Genomic DNA, 18741 nt, shown 5'->3' with positions numbered 1-18741 from the left:
AGAAGCTCCTTTAGAAATTTCATATCTGATATGACCTTGTGCAACTGGGAGGTGAACCTCTGTGTGTAATTAAACGTCTTCTCACCACTATATCCTCGGGGTAGGTATCGTTGGAGAAGGAGCCGTCGTCGAACATGACCTCGTAGAACATCTGGGAGGTGATCTGTGTGACCTTGGAGCTGTAGTAGCGCAGGTTCTTGTGTTTGGAGATCACCGTCTGACCCAGTGAGATGGATGACTGGCATGCTCGCTGCTTCTGTTACAGACAGCAGGGAGATGGAATTAGACTCATGTATGACAATTAAGAGTGAAATGTCGAACCTAATTCCTCTGTGCGGCTGCATCATCGTTATAAATTGCCTGACACCTAAAGCATATAAGCCAATCAGCCACATGTTTAAGACCTCATGCCTCATATCGTGTAGATCCACCTCGTGCCTGACCGGTTATCTGCATATGAATGCAGATAAATTAAAAAGATGACAGCCGATGCCTTTCAGTCAATGTTTTTCACCTCTTTTTTCTCTCCACATTGACTGATTACCAGCAGGCAACCAAAGCCTGCTCAGAACTGAGTGGGCAAACTAGAAACAGAAATCAGTTCCGGCCGCAAAATCTTGTCCCTCGTCTCCAGGTTCTGCAGATTCACATCCAGAATATGTTTATAGAGATCACAAGGCCAACTGTTACAGCACATCCCATAGATACTTGATCAGATTGAGATCTGGGGAATACCGCAGCGAAATCAACACCATGAACTTTTTGTTATGTTCCTGAAACCGTTCCTGAACGAGTTTAGCTGTGTGGCAGAGCGCAATATTCTGTTGAAAGAGGCCAACAACATCAGGGAAGACTGTTGCCAGGGAAAAGCAGCCACGTAGAGATTGGGGCTGCGTGTCAAAGGACCCACGATTTCCCCAGCAAAACATTGCCCAGAGCATTGTTGCCTTCCTCCAAGAGTGTATCCTGCTGCTATAGGAAACAATGCACACACACCCGGCCAAGAAAACAGGAATCATTTGACCAGGCCAGCTTGTTCCATTTGCTCCATGGACCGGTTCGGGGTGGACTGGAGTCAGCATGGGCACTCCAACCAGTCTGTGGCTGTGCAGCAAGCTGTGATGCACTGTTTTCTGAGAGCTCTGCATCATAGCCAGCTTTAAGGTTTGAAGTTATTTGAATGACAGTAGCTCTTCTGTGGGCATCTGACCACATGTGCCAGATGCCAAATGAGCTTTGGATGCCCATGATCCTGTTGCCTGTTCACCAGTTATCCTTCCTTGGAGGACTTTTGATTGGTACTAAAAACTACATCATGGGTAGTTGGAGTTACTCTGACCCAGTCATCACGACAGCACAATTTGTCCCTTGCTTCCAATACATTAACTTAAAGAACTGCCTGTTGATTTGCTGCCTAATAGAGACACTGTCCTTGTTACTCAGGATAAGCCACAGACTTTACTACTACTATGACACATTAAAACCCAAAACTATCTGAAGGTTAAGTGAGAAAATGTTTTGAGTGAACTGAGGCAAGTGAAGCATGATAAATTGTTATTTCAGCTTGTTCTCACAGTAAAAGAAAAATAATGAATAAATCAATGGTATAATAGAAAATCTATTCTCGCTAAGCTCCAACAATATTGGAATTTTAATTTACTAAATCATGAATGCACCTTTTTCTCTACTCGGTGTTCAGCCACCTAAGTGAATATATATTTATTAAGTTTAAATTTAGCACAGCTTGTTGCACCATACATGTACATGTTACGAGCAGGTATATTATTCAACATGGTAGCAGTAAAACAAGAAGAGGCAGAGGGTTAGTTTTCTTCATTATCATCACCAGGGACTTTCTAATGAAAGACTTCTCTCTATAAATCTAGTATAAGACTGATGACACACCAACACATTGCCGTGTGCATTCTTACTGAGCACAGATTTGTTAATAACAGCTGTAGAAAAACCTATAACTTACAGCTGATGCGCTCCGAGACTGGTGTCTATGGCAGGTGATTGACACAACATACGGCCAATCATCAGGCTCCATGGTGACACCGGCGGCGTGCGCACAGGTTACGTGAAAGGAGGTGGGACATCGGCCACATGAGCACTGGATACAAGCCCCTGCCTGTCGCTTCCCCGCACAGCGTTTACGACAATAGATGCATTTCTGTGAACAGAGAGACAACCGTCAATACCAAGCGCTGATCATTAAGGTCTGAAGTCACTGAGGTTACACCAGAGCTGAGAGACAATCCTTAATACTACATAATAATAATAATAATAATATAGACATTTGAGTAAGTGTATTGTCGGAAAACCTAGTTAAAGAAATGGCATTGCATAAAAAAAGATGGACATTTTAAGTATTCTGATGATCCAAATTAAAGGCTAAAAACTGTATTATATTTCTTGGCAACCTGCAACCACGAGGGGTTTCATGAAGGAGCTCAGGGAAAGTGGGAGAGTGAAACAATCTGTCTGGAAAGAGCCAAACAAACCAAACCAAGATTAATCTGTTTCATTAAGACAATTTATAGCTAGAGTGATCAGATTACAGGTAAATCAAGTCTGATTCAAGACCTGCTAGTTCACGAGTTGAGACATCAAGTGCAGCTCATTCCAATTAAAGATAAAGAAAACAAATTGAGGCAACCCTGAGATTTGTGCGGCACCAGAGAAACACATACTGAACATAGCATCTGAAACGAAAACAAACAATATCACAGTAGGTAAATGGCATCATGCTGTAGATTGGAAGTGACACAAGTGAAGATTAACTTGATTCCACTGAGCTCCTCTGTGAGATCAGACTGTTGTGGTTAAAACAGATGCAACGTTAAAACACCTCTGATAATAAAATAGGTCAGGTGACGTTTTTACAGTAGGAAAATGAGATAATCAGCATCAAACAGAGTTCTGTCAGTTAAATGCATTACAAGAGGCAAAAAAATGATATTTCCTACAGCCCTTGATGAGTGTTTTTTATTAGCTTTATTTAATTTGCACTGGTTACACCTGAGGTAATGTTAAACCTTGAAACTAGCCTGAGCAAGACCAGGTCAGCCCGGAGGGAAAAGGTTTCAATAGTAAGCGAGGGTGTTGCAGCAGGTTAGGTAAGGCAGGCAATTACCTGGGGGCCCCAAGCTGGGAGGCCCCCCCGGAGCACGGCTGATTATGTTAGTCCTCAGCAACAACACATTTTGTGAGAAACCCCACAATTTCTATGATTGACAATGTACAGAACGCTGGAGTGACACCATGACTGGAAACCCTTTAACAAGCCCCCGTGCCACTTGCTTTCTGCCAAAAGCTCTGTAATTGTAGAGGTTTGGTTAAAAAACGTCTAAATGTGTGTGTATGATGGTTCACTACTTATTATATATGTGTATGCACAGTTTGCACTTTGTTTATAAGATTGATTGAATTGTTTGAAGTTTGGAATTATGTGGTTGGCTATCATTTTTCTTTTTGGTGTAGGGCCCCCCAGGTCCCCTTTTGTCTGGAGCCCACAAAGTTCCTTGAAATGCTCAGTGTCAATTGGTAAGGTAGGTCTTACTTATCTAGATAAGCCTGGTTTGTTATTTAAAAAAAAAGAAAAAAAAGAAAACACAATGGACAAGACAGCAGGAAGACAAGCAGTCAGTCCAAGACAGTATTTGCATTTTTGATGATTTCATGGCAAACACATCAGTTAAAAGATTTGGTCATGCAGTACGAAGATCAAGTTTCATTGGGTATTCTATACCCGGGGTAGTAAAATATGTAGAGTTCATATCAGCAGATGTGAAGAATCATTACCTCCGTCATAGAGGTTATATGTTTTCACCCCTGTCCGTTTGTTTGTTGCTTGGTTTGTGTGTTTGTGAGATATTTTAAAAACAACTGAACAGATAACCACAAAACTTGATGGAACTTTGCTGTATGGGTCAGGGATGAACTCATTAGGTGACAGTGTGGATCCAGGTCAGGGGCAGATCCAGGATTATTTTATTTGTACTTTCTTTGACATTGCAAGATACTTTGCGGTCGTATTTCGTGGGACATTTTCATTGTTTTCCAAATGAATAATTCATGGATCTTGATGAAAAAGAAATCAGGCACATTTAGGAAACTGATATTCATGAGTGTGTGAAATTTGGTGCAGCTTGATTGAATTTAAGGGGACTGTTGGGCCTTGGGGGAGGTATGGGGCCGTTCTAGTTTAAAGATTGGATGTCGCTTGAGTTTTTCCTTGCTGCTAACATAAAGGACGGAGGGTTTGAGAAAGTAAAGCTTTGTTTAACAAATATCAACACTCATCAAGTCAGTATGAGGCCCCCTGTGGCATCAAACAAACCGTCAGGGGGAATATCTATTACACTGAAGGATACCTGAGCTCCTTCAATAGTGTAGCCTTTGGAACAGCGAAAAAAAAAAAAGGAATTTAAAAATCTGTATTTCCACTTGAGAGACCTTGAGTATGGGTTCAAGAGCAATGGCAGCAAATTAAAGACAAAAGACCGCAAAGTGAATCATTGCTGAGTTTGGGCATGAACCTCGAACCCTATTTAAAATCATTATGTGCTCCAACTAATCAGATCTGTGAAATCTGCTTGACACACTGTTATTGGATACGGTGGTGTAAACACAACATAGATACGAGAGTAGAAAACGAGGATGGAGCCAGAGCCCCGTTGAATAGTCAAACAGAAAGTCGTTATTATGCAGCTTCAATACGAGAAGACCCCCCAAATACGACCAATCAGATGACATCATCTGAGGTTTCCACAACAAACCAGGGCTGCTATGTGTATGTTGTGGTCATTTAAACTCTGTGTTAGGTCTGTGAGCAGTACACAACTGCACATGCCACACATAAACACATCCTATGCACGCACGCACGCACACAAACACACACGCAGCTAAACCTTTAAGACCATCTTGGTTTTCTGCACCAAACAGCCCATCAAGTCCATTTCCACTACTGCGGCATCTCCCCTCTCCTCCTCTCCCACAAATCCTTCACTCTCCGACTAAAAGGGGAAAAAATGACGACATCCTTCTATTATAACCCAACTCGCTCCCCGTTCCTCTTTCACCCCCTCAGCATGCCTCCCGTCTCACTCCATTTCCTAATAAAACACCCATCTATGCTCTCTTCTCCGCTTCCCTTTCCTGTCCCGTCCTGTCTTCTTCTTCTTCTTCTCTCTTGTGTAGCAGCTTCTTATCTAATTCATCATCCAAATCATCTAATTCATGGGAATCCATACTGAAAATAGCCATGCATGTTGATGGATAATAAGTCTATCTATATGTAAGAAAAGGTCCCTGGAGGATGTGGCAGAGCAGTCAGTGAAATCAAGTGGGAATTTTCTAGTTTTAAATATGAAATCTAGTCTATGGAAAGGATTGATAGCACGTAAACTGACTTATTATTCTATTATCTGCATAGAAGAACTGGGTGCGTTTATGTGGGAGTATAGAGATATGGAATATTAAAAATGACTTTAAGATGTTTCAATTCCCACTACATATATATACACACACATACAAACATATTATATATATGAAATGCTAATGGTTCCAGGAAGAGTAGCACAGCGTTTGATAGGTGGATAAGAGGGTGATGCTGTGGAAGTATAAAACTTGTGTGTTCTTATCAGGTAAGCCTCTGAAACAAAATCCAATTTATTCATTTCTTTGGAGAAAATCAATAGCTGAACTAATTAATTAACCTATAACCATCATTAATTCAATTAAACCCAGAGAGCAGGGCCGGGCTTCGCCTTTACAATTATCAGCTTAGTCTTCTTAATTCAGATATCAGCGGAGGATCAGGAGCTTTTTGTACCGAGAGTAGAGAGAAATCTTCTTTTCTTCTCGCACGGCAATCTCGAAGACAATTTAAAATCTGTGATGAAAATCCTTTAACTTTATCCCTTTTATTCGTATTAATGAAGATTCTGCTGCTTCTCTATTTCTGAACTGTGGGACTTTCACTCTGAGCTTTTCTTGGGGACTAACCTGGCCTACATCTCTTAATGCCTTTTCCCATACCTCCTCCATTATGGACAGCACAGCACCGATGAACTGGCTTGACTGTCTCGTCCACCTATTAAGGCCGGTATGACGAGATTCTGACTGGCATGCCGCACTATCTATCTGTGTGTGTGTATATGGGGAAGAGATATGAGTGTGTTCATTTGTATTCATCTACATTTATTGTTGGAAAAACAATATGCACCAGAAAATAAAAGTTGAATTGTGAATGTACGTCAACATAGTTTTAAAAAGGGTCAGAGTTTGTGTGCGAGTGAGGCCAACCCACCCTCCCCCTCCAAGTCTCTACCTTCTCTTGGGTGTATTTGGGTGCCTGTGTTGAGCCATGCGTTAAGAACATTCCCACAGTAAATAATGAATGTGTACGTGCGCGCGCCTGTGTGCATGTGTGTTGAGCGATAGTAAATTATGAATGTAACGGGCTGCTGCAGGAGCAATGGGTCCAAAGTGAGCTTCGAAACACGTGGCTCACGCAGCGGACACACAAATGATGAGGTGGACAAGGAGAGAGATTACAACATCTAATAATGTCTTCATTTAATTTGAATAACAATGAAGATAAAAATCTGTCTCATCATAACTCATGACCTTCGCCAAGGAGGTCGTTTTCACTCCTGTCTGTTTGTTGGTGGTTTGATTGTAAAGAGAAAGAACTACTGGACAGATTGCCACGAAAACTGGTGCAGCTCCGGGTCAGGGTACGGATCCAACAGTTCTGTAGCACTTTCTTCAACATTGTGAGTGTTTTTTGGCATTTTTTACTGTTTTCTCTTGGAATAATTCATGGATCTTCATGGAAGAAATCGGACATATTCACGTGTCTGATATCTATGAGCATCTGAAATTTGCTGCAGCTTAATTGAATTTAAGGACTGTTGGGCCTTGGCAGAGGAATACACCCTCTACTCAGTGCCATTGGAGTTTTCTAAAGCAGTATATTTGAAGGGGTTTATCTATTCGAACATTCTGTGCAGTTTCATGTTTAACCTTAAATTTGACATCAAAAGGGGTTGTTTATAAAAAACAAGAAACCCATCTGTTTTATCATCAACTGAAGCAAAGTCCATCCAAAAAGTTCTTCTGTCAGCACTTCAGTGAAAAACTGGCAGTAGAAACTTGAGACTCTGTGTCATTTTGTGGGGAGAACAAACAGATTGCTGTCATGGATGCATCTTCAGTTCAGATAAAACCTTTCAAGGGGGAGGAAATTTATAATACTTATGCATAATTTTCAAAATAAATCTACTTTCGTTGCTACAAAGTTATGTCAAGAAAAACTGGCACTGGAATGAACTTAATGGCTAATGGATGGAAGTACCCGAAAAGTCTTCATTAAAAAGCAATTTAGAATTAAATGACACGGTTTTTATGAGCACCCCACCCTTTCCAGTATGGACTACAATTTTCGTCTTTGTTCAGATTTTTGGCCCCTGGATACAGAAACTGTCTTTGTGGTTTGTGCTTTCATTATCTAAATGAGCTTCATTTCGAGTGTTGGAGTCCCATTCAGTAACTGCAACAGCAGTATCCCCAGAGCTGCAAGGATTTGTCGAAGTGCAGATCAACTGAAAAACAACCAGCAGCTCGTGGTTATCATGGGTATGGTATATGGCCCGAGGAAGCACCCAATTAAATTCTGGAGCTCATGTGCCTAAATTTGCAGATCCAAGAACTTTTTTTACTTTCTTTAACATGGCAAGTTAGAGCGTTAGCTTAGGCGGAGGTATCTGCTCGCTGAGAACGGTAAACTTTATACTTTGGGGTCACCTTGGGACTCTAACATATAGAAAATGTCAATTATTATAATCTGACATGTTATAAGCAAATCTACTAATCAGGAAAATAACTGACTGATTAGTTCACAATGGAAATAATTGTTAGTTGCAGCCTTAGTTATAAAGTTTAAATCATAAGCAGCTTGAGAGACTCTCTACACTCAAGCTGCTTTGAGACATGCACTGAAGTTCAGATCTTGGCCTGAAATTATGGAGGTGCTGTATGTGATTATTATTATATTTCTGAGTTAGTAGCTCTGGACAATATCCAGAGTTTTTCATGCCATCCCAAAAAAGAATTCAAAGCGAGCCAGTGGGAATGTTGATGACGTTTCTAACATTTACAAATGAGGGGGAAAAGAACACATATCTCAGCATGAAGAAGAAAAGCCATATATGTAGAAGATGATGTGGAAAACATGGAAAGAAAATGAGATTCAACAGCTATTGGTGATAAGAACCGATGCTGGTCTCAATGTGCTTTAAACAAAAAACGTTCCACATATTATCCTGTTGTCATCACCAAGAAAATCTCCTGCTACCATCTTCATATGTGAAAATAATTGAAAGATGTTGCAGTTCAAGATTGGTACCTTAACCACTGAGTTTATATGAATATCATCTTGACAATCAACTACAGCATTTATGTTTATAAAATGTCTTCATGCAGTTGCTAATTGTAGCATTTAATATTAAAAAGATAGAATATTTCATTTTTAAGGAGTCGTATATCATGTCATGAATCAATCAAATATACACTAAAGAGGTTCAAGCTTCCCTTGAAATGTAACACCCAGTGGGGGAACAATCAAATAAGCTGGGAATGGAGGGCAGGATTTATCTCTGCTATCCATCTTTCTTGTGTGAGGATGTACCTCTCCAACACTTTGCTTTCTGCTGAGCTATCACTGTGCCTGCAGCACAAAGCTAACTATAGAGGCAAACATGTCAGGTCTGCTGAGACACACTCCAGCTCTCTCATTAAGCAAACACACACGCGCACGCACACACACACATAATACATGCACACACACAAGAAAAAAGACACACGCCCATACACGTACAGACAAACGGTCATACACACACACAAGCTCAAACCCCCTCTCCTGCCCACCAGTGGTTAATTATCTAGCTTTGATTGCGGGCATGTTCGTCTCACATTGTTAATTAGAACTGTGAACACTTCATTAATTAGACTGAGCCAGTCCTCAAGGACCTGGGGAATTCCAGTGCTGCATCTCTATGTGTGTGTCTCCTCACCAGTTTATATCGCTGCATAGGGATCCTACTGGTGTCAATGGGACTTCTCCTGGCTTCGTCGCTGAACCTCGCCTCTGGCAGCGCTAGAGCACACATCACATGGGCCCATCTGCACGCACACACACACACACACACACACACACACACACACACACACACACACACACACACACACACACACACACACACACACACACACACACACACACACACACACACACACACACACACACACACACACACACACACACACACACACTAATACATTAGAATGATTAAGACCCACAGACAGTTCATTTGTCTGCGCTCTGGAGATGAGTATGCAGAGCTAATCACAGAAACAAAAGCTTGTCTCACTTGTCGATTTGGGTTTTCTTCAGAGCTCCACCTCTGAGGTTACAGAGACAGCACTCCTGAGAAAGCAAACAGAATCAAGTGAGCAATATCAGTAACATCCTTACACATGCTTAAGTGAACAACTGCATAGGATACGTGTGCAACAGGGTTAGATTCATAGATAATGATCGTTGTTATGTATGAGGAACAGTGAAGACCATGAAAAAATAGGAACCGTGCCGATTTTTTTGCACGACAGAGAAGTGACGATACCACAAAGTAACAGCAGATAGCACCCGATACATCTGCTTTGTGAGAAAAAGTGGGGGTGATTTTGAAAAACGTGGTCTTCAGTTAGATAAATATTAGCAGCAGTAACGTCTCTTGACATAAGATAAAGACCAGTTTGGAGTCAGAGGTTTAACCAGTAATTGTTTTTTCAATAGCCTTGCATTTACATGTATATGCATATAATTACACCACTTCTAGGAAGCAATTGTAACATTAGGAAGGAAGGAAAAGGGTCATCATATGGGGGTAAGTGGTCTTACCGCTGCCAAGCTTCCTTCTGTGCAACGATCACACGACCACTGCTCGTTGATGACATCTGCGGCGACACCATAGCAGCCTGGAAATGGAGGAAATGAATAGGTGAACATTAAGGGAAAGGATACAAATGCATGTTAAAGTGGCAATTTTCATTATAATGCAAAAATGCTTGACTTAAACATGGTGTTAAGTCTACATCAGTTATAAATAACCCAATAAAAACACCATAACCACATTGTCTCCAGAGATTCTTGGTAAGAACAGGGATATTGTTCCATGCAGAAATGCACAGTATTGCAGACTAAGTAGAAACACTGATCTTTATGTTGATGTGGTTAAGGAAGAAATACAGACAAGAGTAGAGTTGGTGTACATCTTTGTTTACAAATGCTTGTGAGTTCCTCTTCATATCAAAGCACAAGCAGCAATGCCAGACTTGCAATGGCATGATAATTTTGTTTCAGACACTTGTGCAGCTTGCACAATACGATACGGCTGACGGACACTGCTGAGCATAAAGTAGAATGAAAAACATCCAGCCATTTTGTGTAAATGCTGCACTTTTGTTTCTTTTTTTTTGTCTGTGTCCTTGTCGTGGTATAAATGGTTTATAAAGAAAACAAGTTGTGGTAGCTTCTCAAAGGAAAACATTTTAAACGTGAAACTCAGACAAATATGATTCTTTTTAAAGCCAGCAGCTGGTTAAAATCCCCTCGTAAGAGTCGTTTTCGTAAGAAACAACTTTGTATATGGGAGTATGTCTCTTTTCTTTTCCTCAACAATCCATCAAAACAACCAACCTGTGTGGGGATATGAGAAAAACCCTTGTTGAAGTGTGTGAATGAAGGATTGTGATAATGTACAACGTTCAGCATCTGTGCGCCCTGTGGAACAGAAAACCTCCAGGGTTGTTAAGTGTGTGTGTGTGAGGCCTTGTTGCACTGGCTTGGGGCTTTTGGACAGGAAGTATGTGTGGTAGAGACAGGATTCACCCTCGTTCGGCTGACGATGGAAATCAAATACTCCAAACCACAGAGAGGAGGGGGGAGAGAAAGGGAAACAGAGAGGGAAGTGGAACATTGAGATGGAGTGAGTCAGTGGACTTAAACCCACTGACCCTCTTGCAATGACATTAGAGAGAAAACATGTAGAAACTAAATAATGTGAGTGTGTGAGGTGGCTGGTATATAGAGATTGACAAACTATACATTTCACGTTCTCAAACATTCACATGTACACACAAACTTCTCCTCCCCTGTGGACACATACTTGCGTGTACTTGAAGGCAACAGCCCTGGCAGTAGAGCAGAGGGGAGGTGCCATCCTCCTGCAGCAGTGGGTTGGTGGGAGTTGGGGGACAGTTCTGCTCCCGGAAAGAAAAGCAGATCTCTGGGACGAGGGGCTTGGTCCTCCTCAGACCTCTGCAGGGATGCGTGGGGCCCTCCGTTGGCGAGGAAGATGTGGACGTTTCCGTAGCAGCGGCGGGACTTTTATCCTCTGCTTTGTCTTCAGGCTGTGGAAGAAAAAGAAGAGGTGATGTCATGCACTTTGTAAGAACTTGTTAGTATTACACAGGGAGTCGGGGTAATAAAATATTTCCTCGCTCTTCATACAATTTGCTCACCTGGACATTATATTAGCCAGTGGGAAAATTGGTTGGCGAGAAACCCTGTAACCTTCATCACGACAGGCCTATTATTTCTAACTTCAGCATTATTTAGAGGTGCTTTCATAATAAGAAAAGATAACAATTTATTAGTCCCACAACAGGGAAATTGGCCGTGTTACAGCAGCAGACGGGACAGAAAGACAAGGAAACATCAGCAAAAAAAAAGTAATAAATAAGTAAATGCACAATATAAACATGTGGACACATACAAATAGAAGGGAACAAGTACATGCAGCCCACTGCACTTATAACTGGTTCAGTGATACACAAAGGACCATCTGTAACATCACATTATAGATCCTTTACTTCTTCATAATTGAATGTATGATATAAGTGACTAGTGCAGTGACTGTTCTTAACCTGCCTGTTTGGACTGAGCTGTTTGTTTGACCTGTGATGATGCTGGTTGCAGTTTTCTTTTCTGAACCTGTTAAAGTGACCTGAAGTCATTGAGAAACGGCAAATAAAAACTTGCGGTGGGACTCAGTCCACGGAACCCTGAAGCCACCACTGCTGCATAAACAGTTTCTCAACTTTTCATTCAAAGTTCGGTGAAGCTCGACTAAGTATGCAGAACCCTGAACTGGACAATCAGACTCGCCTCTTTATTCAAAGTTTCCTCATATTGGACACATTATGTAAGAATCACACCAAATTTGACACTGCACTTCCTCAGGCCTTAACAATACACATGCCAAGTGTGAGGCCAATGAGATGAACGGTTCTCAAGATGTGTGAGGCAAATACAGAAAGACATATCTAGAATGTGTAGATATTCTATTAGTTTTTCTGTTTCACTTGTCACACTGTGCGGAACTGATGAAACCCTGCAAGAGTAAATGCAATTCTCGCAACGAAAAAACGCAAGAGTTAAACCTCTAAATGCAGAAGTAACTCTCTGAAGAGGGAATTAAAAGGCCGTACCAGTTCATTGTAAAGCATTATGTATTTGGGGCAGGAACTATTACTAGGGGTGGGGGGAGGGTTGAAAAAAAAAAAAAAAAAAAAAAAAAAATCACTGATATATGCACCAGACAGGATTAGAATCACTGACCAGTGCAGGTTAAATTGAAATCATCCCATCTCCCCTAGAGAGAAAAAAATACATGGTCCAAGGGCGACTTTAGGGATGAAAGATGAGTGATCTGCTCCTATTGTCTTCTCCATCGTCAGCTCTGAGACAAATACAGTTGTAGTTAAAGGTGTGCTTATGCTTTGACTGTGTATTTGTATGAAGGCCATCTTACAGTACAACTGCACTAAAAAAGGAACTGTACTGCATGTTAAGCCGATTTTCCAATGGTAAAAACCCACTAACACCCACTAACATCTGGATTTTGTCTGCAATGGGAATGGATACAATCGGAATTCACGCCACGGTCCAATGAATCTGCAGTAGACGTGGATTTGTATCGCCAGTGATGAAGCGTGACACCCACACAATGGCACTAATTTAGCAAGGCAGCAAGGTGAGGGTGCATTTATGATGTCAAACATCAGAGGAAAAACAGAGGTACACTCCTCTGCTGACAATGGGAGAGTCAGGTTTATCTGTGTTTAAAAAACTAAAAAGTATACCTTCTCAATTTTGTTTAGAAGAGGTATTAGATACAAACATCCAGCAAATGACATTATTCATATATTTGTGTTGAACTCCCCTTTACCTGATAATATGGCATGAAGAGTGTGCACACAGCGCAGTGCGGCTGCATGGTGGCTGCATGAGCGTTGTACTCCCTCTCTGCCGTGAAGCAGCTCTTCCTGTTCTGCCACAGGTAGATGAGGGGCTTTGCCCACGCTTCCATTTCCTGCTGCTCCTCCTCCTCCTCTTCCTCCTCCTCCTCTGCCAGGCTCGATTCAGGGGGCTCTACGTGGAGACAAACTAAAGCCTCACAACCTTGTAATCACTTATCTGTCCGACCCAGACGATGAGTCATGCAACACCAAGTACAAATCTCCTTTGCCCGGTAGTTTGTTAATTAAGCCTATTATGAATCTGAAAGAATCGTGTTACCTGAATGTCAAAACCACAGCATGCATCATTCTCTAAGTCAGACCTAATCCATCCAGCAGGGTGACAATTTCCTCTAGTGACCTGAAAAAATGTCAATGAATAGGAGCCTGTCTGTTTATCAAACTGCACAAAATGATTAAGAGCTCTTATCATCATAAAATAGCCGCATAGCCGTGGTCATTTCATGGTCATTTCTTCCTCAGGGATAAGCAAGTAAAATGGTTGCTGAATTATTCATCCTTTTTCACAACCATAGAGATGAGGAATATGACTGTGTGTGTATATGTGCATTATTTGTTGTTAATGGAGCACCCTCCTCTCCATCCTGTTAAAACCATGAAAACAAATAGAGTATCTATCACCAGGTCATTATACTGTGGTAGGCCTGAGAGTTATATCTGTTTGGTTTATGTGCACATTGACGTCAGAAGAATCATTTGGGGGGGGACATAAAATGTGAAAAATGAGAAGGGGAAGTGGGGACCGCACAGTGGAATGGCTCGATGGCTATAAAAGCTATACAGTGGGAGAACACAAATGTTACCTGACATTACTTCATATTTAAAACTTTTCTTTGTATCTGCAGTACAACTGAAACTTTTTTGGAATACTTTTAAGCTCGCAACACTTCTCTTTCAACAAAGATTTGGTTTATGTTATTATTCAAAACAGGGTTTTGGTCTACATAAACAACTGGTCTACAAAAAAGTTGTGTGACTGTATTATGGTTCACTGCAGTGCAACCAACAGAAGACAAAAGACAGGATTTCTGGAAATTGTGCCACCACTATGCAGCACCAACCACAAATGGAAACGTCACTGATCAGTTCATCAGTTCACACTTTGCGTAAGAATGAGTCTTCTCATACGTCTCAACAGATCTCACTCCACTGCTCTATATGCAAATAAACATGTAGGCTTCATCATGTCTGATTGCAAAGATCAGTGCTTTGTTGTGACTTGTTAGCCAGACCAACTACAACAGACGTCTGGTCAGTGCGTATGTGCGTGTTTGACTGAGAGAGAGAGACCGATAGAACGATTGGGGCATGGAGGAGTTCAGCAAATCAACGCGCCACACACAATAAAATCGAAATTGTTCCATTTGAAATCGAATGAAATAAACCCTGCATGGCTGTCAATGTTTAGATCGCTGGAACAAATAAATCAAAGTATGCAAAACAATGAGAAAAGTAATGATGTATTTGATTAATTAAAAAACTGTAGTGAGTCAGAGGACGTCAGCTGAGTAGACGGCCCTCGAATGTATTTGGGCACATTCAAGGGCCATCTGAATGTGGTCTGAGTGATCGGATCTTTAATGAGTCTGCAATGCATCCTGGGTGCGTTCACACCTGTAGTCAGACGTGTGCAGTTATGAGACAGATGTTAACATAAGGTCTGAACAGGGCCTGTGAAATGAGCAATACTCTTGACTTGTAGCAGCTGCATTTGTCATTGTGTGTGTGTGTGTGTGTGTGTGTGTGTGTGTGTGTGTGTGCGTGTGCGCGCGCCCACCATCATCACTGGTGCCCTGCTGTTGTTTGACAGCAGTGGGTACAGCCCTTGCAGTCGGTTTCCTGAGTGGGTGGCGCCAGCTCTTAGTGGTCCTCTTCACTGACAGAGCAGGGTACTAGCATGGAAAGCAATAAAGGGAAAATAATCGGTGGCTGTTTTTGTATATGTAAACATGAGAAAAAGACCAATGTGTATAATTGCAAATGAAAAAGACAATAAGGAAACACTCACAGCACAAACCTCCCCAGGTTCCAGGCCTGATTCATCACACTCATAGTTAATTGTATCATTTTCCTCTTCTTCTTCTTCTTCTTCCTCCTCCTCCTCATCAGATGAGTCACTACTGCTCTCTTCTTTGAAACCATTTTGCTGCTCCGCCTCTTCGCCATCAGATCCCCCTTCTTCCATATCAGACACCACGTCCTGTTCTCCCCCTCCCATCTCCAGAGGTAGAACAGCAGCATCTGAATGTAGGCTCCCCTCTGCCCCCCTTTGTCTCCCCAGCTCCCTGCACAGGGAGAGGGCTTCGGTTCCATCCACTTCCCCTATGTGGAGGTCATACTCTCCACAAAGGCCAAGGGGCTCTACCACACCCACTGAAACTAGAGAGGTGGGCTCGAGCTGGGCCCAGGTGAGAGGCCCGCCTTCTTCTTCCTGGCTTTCTGACTCTTGGTCAGGGTCCTCCAGGTCTGTGACCTCTTTGCACTGAGGTTCAGTCCACATGGTGTAAGTTAGCGGGTCGTGGGTGAAGTCAGAGGGGAGCTCTGAATGCAGACTCTGGATGAGTACTGCAGGACTCTGGGAATTGAAGTTTTTCCAGATGCTGCTGGAGAACGGTTTGGGCTCCATGTATGGGTTATGGGAAGAACAATGTGAAGACGAGTATGACGTGTGGTGGTTTAGTTGTAATTCCGAGTGGCTGTCCCTTTGAGAACATAACTGAAGGGAAGGTGCTGGGGGATTATTGTTTGATGTACAAGTTAAAAGAGAGCCAGCAGTGCTCAGACATAACGTGCTCTGAGCTGGATCTTTGGAGATATCTTTACTTGTTAACTCTGACAAGTTAGATTTCTGCTCTGTTTGAGGTGCATCACTCTGTACTAGCCTGTCTGGAGCAGCATCAATCTGCTCAGGAGTAAGATTTTCCAGCTTTGTGTGATCCTTCTCTGCAGTAATGTCTGGCATTTTTAGCATTTCGTGGGCACCACCAGATGTTATTTTGTGCACAGCATTGGCAGTTAAATGAGCCGCGTTTCCCTCTAAACGCGATGCTGCTGCCACTTCGCAATTATACTGAGAATCTAAATGCCAGTTGTTGGCATGTTCTACGGTAACAGAATCTTTTGATGTCATTAATTCAGTTTCTTTCTTTTCCTGTTTGGCTCCACGCGAGGACAAAGCGCCAGTTGGCGTCTCCCGCTGTAGCACAGGTGCAGCCTGGTAACTGCACGGAGTCGATTTTGGGGCTTGAGTCAGCCCATCTTCCGCCGGGGTGAGCGAGGGCATCTCCTGGGTCAGCACAGGTGGTGTAGGGCTGATTCCAGTCTTATCTGCCTGCTCAAGGCTGAGTTTTGGCATAACTGTTGCATTCCTCAGTAGCATAGGAGGGAAAATATTTTCCTCAGTGTTTTTTTTTTCTAAATTACAAATGTGTCCAGCAGGAGAGATACGGCTACATGATGTGTAGCTATCCCCCTCTACTGGCTCAGCTTTGAGATCATAAAGTGCTTCTGTGGAGTGTGTATTGATATGTTTTGGATCAACAACTTTGTCTATTTTCTCTGCTTTAGCAGTGTTGTTGGTGTCCATGCTGCTGTCAGTGTTTGGTGTTGGGTTTAAAGTGTCTTCACTACAGGAGGAACTCGCTGTCTGAGCTCCACAGTCAGGGGGACAAGGGTTCATTTCAGTCTCAGCAGAAGTTCCTGTAGTGTGGGAGGATGAGCCGAGTGTGTGGGCCTCCAGGGGAGGGACTCTGGCAGAGCTGTCCTGAGAAGTTGAGAGGTCTTGTGGTTCAGCAGAGTAACACCGTGGCTCATTAATTCTGGGATGCATCTGTGTAGACTCAGACCATTGTCTGAGTCCTTCAGGAGTCCTGCTTGGGACTCCTGACCCTGAGAGGTGTTGAGGGTCAATATGATTGACCGTCTCTGCCTTTAAGTCACTCTTTACTGGTGAAGCAGGGGGGGGAAACGGACTGCAGTGAGAGTTATGGGATGTGTCCTTGTTGGAAAGTCCAAAAATATTACTCTCTACACGATTTACCTTGACCACACACATCTGTCTGCAGGGATCTGTTGAGGACAAAGGGAGTGGACCAAATATTTGAAAATATTTTTGATAAATCTCATTTGAGAGAACTTTCAGAAATACATAATAAGAAAACAGGAGAGGCACTAAGTCTTGATCATGCACACACACATACACACAGACACTCCCTACGATCGTGTGCCCTCCTCTAGTGCCATCAGTCAGTCTCTTACCAGGAAGCTGAGCAGAGATCTGATTCTGGTTGTGCTTCGACTCGGCTTCTTTTTTCTTCCCTTTCTCTTCTTCCCTGGAGTTTGTTCCTGCTACAGACTTGCGCACTTTGGACGCAGGCGGCCCACCCAGGCCTTTCCTTTTGCTGCTGCTGCTGCTGAGAGTCGAGCTGTCATCCAGGCCAACGGGCTCCTCTGTGGTTCTGAGGCGCTTGGAGCGCATACGAGAGTGAATGCTATTGTAAGAAGGGAGAGGAATAAAAGACAATTGAAACTGTAAATCTTGGTTAACAGCAAAATTAAAGTAAGAGTGGAATATTTTTAAGCTCCAAAACATTTCTAGTCATAAACATGAGGTCAATGCACCAACGGCATCGGCCCCCTTGTTATGAGTTCATCATCACCTTCAAATGTTACATAAAATGTATAATCTTTATTTGATAAAATATTCAAACGTCACCACGCCAACTCCTGATTAAAACTGCAAAATCACAATCTGCACAATTAGCGAGTATAATACCAGTACCCTTTATTAGCAGGTTTGTTCTTGTGGCGCCTCTGTAACCAGCTCTGCAGCTCTGGTGTTGTACCCGGAGTGGGATGCGTGTGATCAAGCGGTGCAGAGTCTTTGCCCACCATCCAGTTGGCATACCTGTCGGGCTGAAAGCGCTTCACAAAGGGTTCCATGGATATCTTGACCATATCCTTGCTACATGTGCACTAGAGGAGGGAAAGAGGAGGACAAATATTATATCTGATTTAGACAAAACATGAAGAGGCCTTGTACACATCTGTGTCCACTCCTGAGCCATAAATAAAATATATTTTGTTGTAAAATGCACACCTGAAGCTGAAATTATCTGTATTGAAATCTGACATATATCATCAATGACATGCAGGACACAATTTTAAGAATAATATAAATTGGACGCTACCTGTGTAGCAACTTTGCCGTAGTCTATCCAGCGCAGAGTGGCAAAGTTAGTGGACTCTGCACAGTTGAATCCATGATTGAAACCAGCATGGTAGCCATAAGGGAAGGTGATCATGAACTCTCCAGCTTCCTGAGTTATCTAACAGTTTGTGTTGGGAAAGGAG

At 42.4% G+C, this 18741-nt stretch overlaps 1 protein-coding gene across 2 annotated transcripts in view; it reads right to left on the bottom strand.

Annotated features, from left to right (window-relative positions):
- kdm4c (lysine (K)-specific demethylase 4C) overlaps nucleotides 1-18741 on the bottom strand; it is a 31676-nt gene that overhangs the window by 4935 nt on the left and 8000 nt on the right. For both annotated transcript variants that reach the window (XM_034596181.1, XM_034596189.1), the window contains exons 8-19: nucleotides 18579-18716; nucleotides 18170-18363; nucleotides 17647-17879; nucleotides 15398-17457; nucleotides 15167-15281; nucleotides 13299-13501; nucleotides 11235-11478; nucleotides 9968-10044; nucleotides 9438-9493; nucleotides 9081-9189; nucleotides 1979-2173; nucleotides 86-256 (exon numbers count right to left, since the gene is read on the bottom strand). In XM_034596181.1, coding sequence (XP_034452072.1) covers nucleotides 86-256; nucleotides 1979-2173; nucleotides 9081-9189; nucleotides 9438-9493; nucleotides 9968-10044; nucleotides 11235-11478; nucleotides 13299-13501; nucleotides 15167-15281; nucleotides 15398-17457; nucleotides 17647-17879; nucleotides 18170-18363; nucleotides 18579-18716 — 3795 coding nt within the window. The remainder of the gene's footprint in view (nucleotides 1-85; nucleotides 257-1978; nucleotides 2174-9080; nucleotides 9190-9437; nucleotides 9494-9967; nucleotides 10045-11234; nucleotides 11479-13298; nucleotides 13502-15166; nucleotides 15282-15397; nucleotides 17458-17646; nucleotides 17880-18169; nucleotides 18364-18578; nucleotides 18717-18741) is intronic.

Source organism: Hippoglossus hippoglossus, chromosome 1 (assembly GCF_009819705.1).
Source record: "Hippoglossus hippoglossus isolate fHipHip1 chromosome 1, fHipHip1.pri, whole genome shotgun sequence".
Taxonomy (NCBI): Eukaryota; Metazoa; Chordata; class Actinopteri; order Pleuronectiformes; family Pleuronectidae; genus Hippoglossus; species Hippoglossus hippoglossus.
This window is presented reverse-complemented; position numbering and strand designations above follow the sequence as displayed.